Source organism: Lytechinus variegatus, chromosome 7, assembly GCF_018143015.1.
Source record: "Lytechinus variegatus isolate NC3 chromosome 7, Lvar_3.0, whole genome shotgun sequence".
In the NCBI taxonomy this organism is placed as follows: domain Eukaryota; kingdom Metazoa; phylum Echinodermata; class Echinoidea; order Temnopleuroida; family Toxopneustidae; genus Lytechinus; species Lytechinus variegatus.
Window position 1 is genome coordinate 34557459 of NC_054746.1, and position 10198 is coordinate 34567656.

At 35.5% G+C, this 10198-nt stretch overlaps 1 protein-coding gene across 1 annotated transcript in view; it reads left to right on the top strand.

Annotated features, from left to right (window-relative positions):
* LOC121419101 overlaps window positions 1–8874 on the top strand; it is a 30219-nt gene extending 21345 nt beyond the window's left edge. Inside the window, exon 2 of the mRNA XM_041613411.1 lies at window positions 855–8874. Coding sequence (XP_041469345.1) covers window positions 982–2667 — 1686 coding nt within the window. The 5' untranslated portion in view covers window positions 855–981 and the 3' untranslated portion in view covers window positions 2668–8874. The remainder of the gene's footprint in view (window positions 1–854) is intronic.
* The last annotated feature ends 1324 nt before the right edge of the window (window positions 8875–10198 follow it).

Sequence of the window (10198 nt, forward strand, 5' to 3'; positions counted from 1 at the left end):
GCCGCGAATTTAACAACACGCGAAAATATTGACACATTTCTTAGTCAGCGCCAATGCCCCCAACAGCAAAACTTTGCTATTGAAAACATCCTGCATATTGAAATGGAGATATGCACCTCTATAATTATATACAAAAAATAGGCTTAGAAAGTACAGTTAGTGATTCAAAAAGTTAGCTAGAATTTCACTTTTTTTAATTTCTCAACAAAATCAGGGCCTAAACTATTTTCTAACATTATTTTATCAATATTTATACACTCACTGTAATATTAAAATGTATTTTCCATGAAACAATTTGATTTTATTGTCATCTGATTGACTCTATACACACGTATTGGTAGCTATTTGCATACTCATTAATATTCATAAGTCACATGACCAGAATTTTGAAGGTGAACATTCTGTTCACAAAATTCCACAATTTTGCACTTTTTACCAACTTTTTGAAAAATGAATTGAATCAAACACAAATTCCAAAGATTGCTTAACCCTATAGATCCTGTGGCATGATGAATTTTTAGATCTAAAGGTTAAAAAAAGTGAAATTTAAGCCACTTTTTCCACAATTTGTAACTGTTTTTACAGGGACATATTTATGTACAAAAGACATATCAGCATGGTGACTTTCAGAAGTGTAGATTTGCACATGAATTGCTTCTTCGAAATGCTGTGGAAATGTATCACATCTTCCGATTGCGAATTTAACAACCCGCGAAAATGTTGGGAACCCCGCGATTCGCGAAAAATTCTGTACGCGAAAATAACAGCTTTTACAGTAATAAATAGGTTAATAGGTGTATTCAAAGCCTAATATCTTACACATCTAATCATTTTGTTTTTGTGTGTCTTTGCAGATAAGTTTGTATCCTGGCTAAAGTGACAGAAGCAATTCAAGGATGAGCTTAGATTATACATCTACAGATATGTCATAACAATAAATGAACAGTGAGGGACTTTCCCCACAGAGCGAGACCTTTTATTATGAGGAGAACTGAAGGGAAATCTTTGTCAGGTTTCAGATTGCCTTCACTCAGTCTGCCTGACATATCAACAGCAGCCAGTGACAACTCATTGAAGGGCAGCGTTGCTGCAGGAAAACCGTTGGTAGGCAAACCAATCATGCCAGAGAGTTTGGAGGTGAACACGGCCAGGAGGAAAGCGTCTGTAAGCGAGGAGGATTGGTCGTCACAACACTTTCTATCCAACCAGCACAGGGTGGGGTCTTGGAATACATCTCTTGATTCGGTCACAGTTCGTCCGGTCTCGCCAAAAATCTTCAGTCTATGCAGCAAGTTTGTAAGCTCTAGTGATAACAATGAGTTATCAACTGACTCAAAGGATCAGCTTGCCATCCACAACTCAAGAGCTCGATCAAAATCCTTCACTCTTGCCTCAATCTCTGATGACCAAAAGTCTTCTGAACAGCTCTCATCATTGTTTATTAGACGTTCTAGCAGTCCGAAGCCACTAAAGATCAACCTTGCTCCCCCTGAAATATACTCTATAGATCCAGAGAGTGGAGGCCTGTTCCCTAAACAACTCTTATCACCAAGTACAAGTCCAAGTAGCGGTTATGGTAGTGGGTTCAATTCAAGTAGTCCCGTCTGCATGAGCCCCCGTAGTCATTCGCCAACTCTGGAATCCCAGCTGCAGAGAGAACCTAGTGATGAGAAATCGTCTTTGTCTGTTGTACCTCAGGAGCAAACAAGGACTCGTAGGAGCATCAGTCATGATAGTGGCGTTTCAAGACTCTCTGTTGAATCACCCTCCTGTGTAGGGCGTTCATCAAGTGAAGAGGAGCCTTGTCCTGAAAGCCGCAGCAAAGTAAGGAGTATGCATTCTCATTGTGGAGGAAACTTTACGATACAGGTCCCCAAACCTGTGCGACCGCAGTTGGTCAAAACCAAGCCAGTATTTCATCTCTATCCCCCTGGTAGCCCTACCAATGCGACTGTTCAGCCTGAGATATTGTCACCAGATGAGGGCTTCCAGGATCTTCGGCTCCCCCTTGAACAACCTTCATCTAGTGTGCCTACATCTCATCCTCCACCTCCCCTTAGTCCTGCTCATGCTGACATCAAAAGGACAGAACTCAGAGTTCGACTGAACCCCCCTGGTAGTCCTCTGCCAACCCGAATACATGAGACCATCCCCGGTCTCAGTAGACGCTTCTCAGAACAAGGGATTCTTGACCAAGATGGGGATGAAAAACCCCTTTCAAGTGCCACTTGTACAGAGGAACAAAGAGTGCCTTCTTCACCAACTGAATCGAAGCCTTTTATAAAGAGTGATACAGTGCCTCCAGCTCTTGTTATTGAAATGTGCGAGACACCACCTCGTTCGGAGCAGTCCTCGCCACCACCCGGTGCTTTCAATTCAAACTCAGGATCCAACTTGAACAGACCTTATCAATTCCTTACCCTAGCCGACATTGAGTCTGGCACATTACATAGGAAACTCTCAACAGACAGTACACTCTCCTCTTTTAGTCAAGCCTCAACGGATGATGATTTGGATGACCACCTCTCTATAGCAGTAGCAGAGAGTGCACCTCTACCTACTTCGGCCAAGGCTCCTTTCACAGCTGCAGGGAAAAGGGCTCAGTTCAGCAGTGTAAGTATATCATCTGACACACTTGCATTTTCCTGTGAAAACTTCTCCCCTTGAAATCATTCCTACATTTCCTTTACATGTGTGCTCAATTAAGTATGATTTGATCTCCCTGATGTTTGCATGAACTTGCGTGTGTAAAGATAAAGACCTATATCGATCTGCTTCTAATCGGGTTTATGACTTCACTTAATGGTACCATCGTATGGTGTTGCCATGGTTACCAGGTTTAAATGTCGAGCCTATAATCGCAGGCTCTGTTCAAATCTGTTTTGGCTAAAGATTGCTTTGACATAAAAGAAGTATTTCCATCAGTTGTGAACCAGGTTCATCAATTGAATGCTTTGGTGAAAAAAAATAACAGAATCACTGTTTTCTCTTCTTTGATTTTTTTTTCTTGAAAGGCAAGGGTTTGGATGAATTAATGAATATTATTAAGCTGAACAAGAAACCTTATACAAGTACTAATACTAGATGGTGGTCAAGGTTATATTATGATTATTCTTATGAAATCAATTTATAATTTTAATTTTTATGTCTACTATTAGTATTACTACCAATGCTCGGATATAGCGCAGGTCAACCCAACCTCCAATCTTGAATTGACTGATGAACAAACATGATACATTTTTTAAAATGAAGATTATGAAAGAATTCATAAATCTCCTGCAGAAATTATTACATGATGATATCAGTAGAACTCCTAGTAATGAAAGGAAATACATTTGGAAATTATTACCAATCAATGAAGCATTTAACATGACAACATTATATTGCTATACTGCATCATAAACATGGAATATCTCGGAAAGACCATATCCTTCCCCCCCCATGCACTTGCCTAGAATAATATCCATTCTGTTAACCATGTGATCTCTGCAATTATATTTTATTACCTATATATTGATACAACATATTGTGTTGTAAGTGAAGATCACTTTTGAGAGGAAAAATCTGCATAAATGGTGTATTTCCCTACTCGATGTCATTGTATTGTCTCTATCAAAGCCTCCCTTTTACACAACCGTGGAGGCATTTGATGTGATTAATTCAGCTCAGTTGGGTCACACCTGAGATAAATTGATTGTATCGTTTGAAGTTTCCTTCCGCTCTGTATCAATGAACTACACACCCCCAAAGTTCATGTGTTGCAATGATAAATGAGGTCCTGCATGAAGCTATTATGACTGTATATATTGATATTTTTATTACATTTCTGCTTCTAATTCTCCTATTGCTGCATGGTCCTCTGCTCTTCCTCCCCATCCTATATGTACTACTACATGTATGTACTTCTACTATAGTATAAATACTACTCCTATTGTATCCCTTTCATAGTACCGCACTTTTCCCCAGTGAACGTTGCCTGCGAAGTTCGCCAGCAAAGGGAAAAGTGTAGTTATTACTGTAGATGCTACTTCTATGTGAAAAAAATCTTATATGATATTTTTTTACCATTTGATATGTGTTTTATCTTTTGACAGTTGCAACTTATGTTACTTCTGTTCCTCCTACTACTTCTTCCACATTTTCTTAGTTTTTTTTCTCTAATATTCTGATATTTTACCTTAAGTTAGAAATATTTTTAGTGGTCATTTTATAGGTAAAGAGATTGAACTTGGTGTTGATATCTTGCCGAACTGATGCACAACTATTTTTAATGCATTGCTGTATTAAAAAGCCTGTAAAGGTTAATTTATTGATTTTCAATAAAAGAGATCATAATCTACAAAACTACTGTATACACTTTGTCCATTCCATGTTTCACTTACCCTTTTGAGATACCATCTTCCTGAAGGGTGTGTCTTTTGCGATGCTACCCATTTGAAATTGCCCTGTTAATGGTCCTTATAATTGGACTCAACCTTTAATGCATCATGTCATTGTGCTTCATAGAGAAATAGTGATTAAATCAATGCACTTTTCCCCTGCATATCATCTTTGAACATATTCAAAATCACAATTTGCAGTTGGCTTGTAAAATGACGGCCATTCCAAGAGTGTGTTTATACTTTTAAATGCAAAAAAGCATGTTACAACAAGATGTAGAAAATGTATCCAAACTAGGCTCCTTGTTGCATCCTAATGCTGCATGTACCCAAGGTGATATGTTTTTCAAGAAACATTTTCTTGGGTGTGCCATTAACATTTTTGATTGGCAGCAAGACAGGATGCATAATGCAACTATGTTTCTAAATAATGCCTTTTTTAATTTCACAGCATGAAAAATGTTGGCATAAACAAAATATTAAAACAACTTTTGATGTATTTGTTTCACTTTATATGGTTGGCATTTATACAGAAAATGAGAAAGGATGCATTGCATCATGCAACCTAGTTTCTAAATTATGACTTTTAATTTGTATGGCATCAAAGAGTTGGCATAAACATGTACTCTTTTTTTATTTAAACTAAATTGTGTTTATTTGTTTTACTTTATGGCCTCCAGAGCAAGCAATGCATTGAGGAAATGAATAGAGTATATACAATCTGTTGATTTGGTTGTAAACATCAAAAGATTTTCCTCCCTTTTCAATCATGTGAACCGGCCAATTAACTGTAAAGGTTTCTGAGTAAATGCCTACATAGTTTGATCAGTCAGTTACATCTCTTTACAATAATATTGTTATTTGGAATTCTTTTGGGGGGCAATTTTTAATGGAGGATTGCCCAAAAGAAGGCCTTTATTCAAGCGCAGTGATTTTGAAGAAAGTGGTGTTGAATATATTATTTATGCCCAGCAGATCTAGTTGTGGTGAAAGGGTTATTTTGTTTAATACATGTAGGTTTTATGGTTTTCATAACTTATTAGGTTTTACTGAATGTTTTAACAATTTTGAACTTGGGTTCTACATGGTGTGTAGGGACAGTGATTTTTCTTAACAATGTAACAATTCCGTTTACCGTAACCATTGAATAGCAATATCACAACACTCGCATTGGTCAAAATTTGTTGCATCTGCCATTGTACCAACAACGCAACAGAATCCGTTGAAATCTGATCTATGTGGGTACACAACATATTTTGACAAACACATTTGACATGAATACATCCTCACCTTTCACAATATTAGCATTATCTTATGGTTAAATGAAATTTTATCGATAATTTGGGGGGTTTTTTTATTGTGTTGATTCTGAAATGTAGAAATATTCTATACTCACTTCTAGCTTTTACAATGAACATTGATCTCCTTACATAGTTGAAGAAATTTTTGGGAAAAATGTTCATTTTTGTTTTGTAAGTCATCTCCCAGCTTGTATTTTACAAAGTAACATCTAGAGGCAAGGCATATAAGATGTGTACAATGAGAGGGTGAATGAATACAATAGAAACAGATCTGTGCATAAGTGCAGTTCATCATGACATCCAGAATATTCTTGCTTCAAAAATAATTATTTGTAAGTATAGATTGGAAAGACTGAGATTTGATTAAAAACTGAATACTTTATTTTTTTCTAGTGACTACCCAACAGTTGGCATTAGAACAAAAAGAAGAGAACTTGTATATTATACAATTTCATCCTTTTTAATGACTCTTCATCAAAAGTGGTTTGTGACGCTTTTAATTTGTGCTGAGTGCAAATTTGATTAGTTATTCCTCGACAGAAATTAAGGTACACTTCATGGTAGTGACTACAGGTAGCTAGTGAATGGCTGGTGGCTTTCCAAATAAGCAATTGCAAGCGAGTAAATAGCACATGCTCACTAATAGATTGATTAATTATTTTTTCTCTGCATGCCTATTACCAGCTTATAAAGCTATCCTTTCAATTTCTATATGTATGAGAGTTATTAGAAAATAAAAGCAATAATCCATCATTCGGACTGGAAAAAGATATTGTAAATTGATAGTAATAATTGGTGTATTGCATTGACATTTGATTTCAAAGTCAATAACCTGCTATAGTGTTCAGATAAGATACAAAGTGTTGTGATGGAGTTGTGTTTTCAATGTATTTCTTGGTAGAATAGTCCATATAGTGACGTTGTTACTTTAAAAAGGCAGTAAAGTTCTTCACTTTCTTGATATTTTGTTTTGATCTTGCAAACATATTTTCTGTTTTAAAAGTAAATTCAACACTTAATTTCTAACATCCTGATAAAAAAATCCCATAAATGAGGGATGGATATGGATAGGGAAAGGCCGAAGGTGCTCATCAATTCTCTGGTGCATGTACATTTACTGCCTTTCTCCGTAACTATGATTTAAAGTTATTTTAAAGAGTGAAAAGAGAATATTTATTTAATCTTGTAATTATTTGCTCTCTTATTCAGATTCAGATTGATGAAAAAGAGGTAAGGGTTTAAAAATATAATTTTCGTCTTTTCAGAAATTTCATTGCAATATCTATTTGACCCATTTACCCATTTTTTTTTGCTTGTGAAACCTTTATGCTTATATCAGCTTTGTCACATAAATACATGAGGCTCATATGTTTTTTTTTATGGACTTCTGAAAGTTGAGGAGCAGATTGGTCTTAACTTTTAATAGAGTGCTATTTGATTGCCATGTCTGAACTTGATTGAAAGGGGTAAAAAAAAGTATAAATGCAACAATAAAAGTGATTGGTTCTCCTCTTGCAATTTGCTTAATAAATGTGCTTCCATACAGTAAGCAAACCAACAATTCACCATGCACATCATCAGCATTAGCTATCAAAACTCTTTCAAAAATACATGTAGAAATTCATTTATGGTCATTATGTACATGTACGTCATGTATCATATTGCACCATTTTGACAAGGTAATTGAATTTCAGCTACAAAAAATGGTGACATTATGGTGCTCAATTAGTCAGTGTTCATCCGAATGGTCAGGACTATCAGTCAATTTTGGTGAAAAAAAACAATTTTGGGATTTTTACAAAAAAATGAAAGTACAAGTCCTATTCTATTCATAACTAAATTTCTAGGCAGCAATTTAAGTTTATGAGATATGAGGGGATTTTTCATGGCAATGCCATACAATTTTTTTATGAAATGCGCATCCCAATGGAAACGTGTATTGTAACAGAGCAATACAACGTTTTGACTGATCGCACGTATTGAAATCACGGTCAGTCAAACCGTTGTATCGCTTTTTCCTTATGGCATTTTTGTACAGAGAAAATCTAAGCTGCTCAAACCGATTGCGATTTTTACTCTGATCTTTGGTTTTATGTAAATATGAGGATACCAATGTCCAGCAATTTATTGTCTATGTCTTTCCAACCATGTATTTTTCTAGCAATGAATATGTTGTTAGGCTGGGAAATTAAGTGTGAAAAATGAAAATTATAGTCAATTTTAAAGTCAATTTTCTCGGAAATGGTTTGCACCATTGTATGTGTGATACAACGGTTCTGATGATGCTGATGAATTGTTTTTCAAGTTTTTAATAATCATTTTTTAATTGTGTTAATCAAGTTCATAGTGACACGTTGCTGAGTTTTTCATTCCATGTCTGAACCGTCAAGACATTTAAATGTCTTGAGGTATACTAATAAAATTGAGACTGAATAAATGCACATGCTGCCCAGTTTCTTCATAAAGGGCATGTTTACCAGTGATATAACCAGCACTCATGATATTTCAGCATATAATAGAGGTGATGAAGAATCATTGACTGGCCACTTCTCTTAAAGATCATTGCCATCTTCTCGCCTCCTCTTCAATGTGCCACTCACCTCTCGCTTGCTACGTTTCCAATATGGAATCAATACATTCACTCAACGTGATGTCTTCTTCGAAAAAACAGTAAATAGCATTGGCAAGCAGGCAAGGTGAATATGAATGTACAGTTACAAAGTAAAATAATTGTACCATCACAAAATGAATTTTTTTAAAGAATTGTTTCAATTTTTTTTTTCTGCTGCTACTATTACTACTCCCACTACACCTACTGCTTCCACTATGTTTCAAATGTGCTGCTAATAGCATTAGCAATATACATCTTATTAGATTTGATAACTTATCTAGTTAACTATTTTACATGTAATTGCAGAAAAAGAATCTCCAAATGATTGGAAAACCTCTTTGTTTAAAAAAAAATATATATATTACAGGTAGCTTGTATGCGCACCTTATTATGATGCAGAATTTGTGCAGATACTATAAATAGTATGAATTTGTCAAACCACATAAGCAGGTATGTGTAATCATTTAAGCTTCTGAAGTGCAGACTTTTCTCTGGTAGATTACATCACACACAAATTTAAGCAAGTCATAGACACCGTTCTCACTACTGTCCCAAATTCAGTTTAGTGGAAACTAGTTAAACGTGTAATGAGAACGGTTGAAGCGGTCTTGGAAGCGATCTTCCAAACCAGTTTTGAGAACCACCTCACAATGTAGTTTTCAAGATCGCTCTGCTTCGTTAAACTGGTTTTTTCGTGAGGACACAAGTCACACAACCATTCTTCCGGAAGTGATCTTCGCGCATTTTGAGGATGCTACTCCACACAATGTGTATAAAATGTCTACGTTGCGGTTTCAAATTTAGTGCGAAACATGTCACCCCCTCTGAGAACATTCCCATAGCAACAAGGCCACTTTACGTGAAGTGGTTATGAAAACCACTTTCAACTGATCAAATGAAACATGAGCAAAGCAATCTTACAAGCTGTTTTCCTGAACCAATTTCCAGTAAACTAGTTTTAGGTTAGTAATGAGAACGGTGTCATAGACTTTTTTGTCAGTGCTCATGAAATTATATTGATCACATCCTGGCATAAAAATTGAGAAATAAAAGTCACAGAAATCCCTTCCTCTTTATACCACTATGGCTCTTTTTTCACCTCTCTCTTTGAGAATCAAAGACTTTTTTCTTTATATCACCACCGTTGACAGAATTCCATCATCATCTTTCAGAAGTCAATGAATATTGTATGGCCTTTTCATTTGTATTTCATTGACTGAGAAAATATAGGTCCTTTATTCAATGGCAGCTCTTACTTTTCCTCCGTTCAAAGTATATACATGTACACATAAGTTCAAAAGGTAGTGCATTTTAATACCAGAGGCGAGTTCATTTGTATTTGTGTATTGCACGGTTTTGTGGCAATCTTCATATAACGTAGTGTATTCTAATTCTATGCCATATTGTGACTGAACGGTTTCTTATTCTATTTCCTAGATTGATACTAAAAGGTTGCATAAATGACAATATCTGAGATTTTTATGCAGAAAGGGAACAAAATAAACGATAAAAATATGTTTGAAATAAAACTATTATGTTTGATGAGAAATTAGGTTGCATGCTGGTTTTAAGTCGGAAGTATTTTTATTAGAATGTATTTATGATCCTGTTGGTCAAGAATTTTGGTGATTAGTTTTCATTTTAATCATATCACCTGACATAAAAATTAAACTCTCCATTAATTTGAGATTCTTGTTAGTATTTTACAAGCCCACCAAATTCAAACAAGCAATTGGTTAAAGATGGTTTCAAACAGCAAATTTATCGCCGGAAATAGTGAAAAATCAATATTCTAGTTTTGTCAAAATTATCTTTTTCTATATTTCAGAGTATTACAGTCTTATTGGAATCAGTGTATTGTTTACTATCATAGTATAAAAAATCAGTTCAATCCAATCACGTGCCTC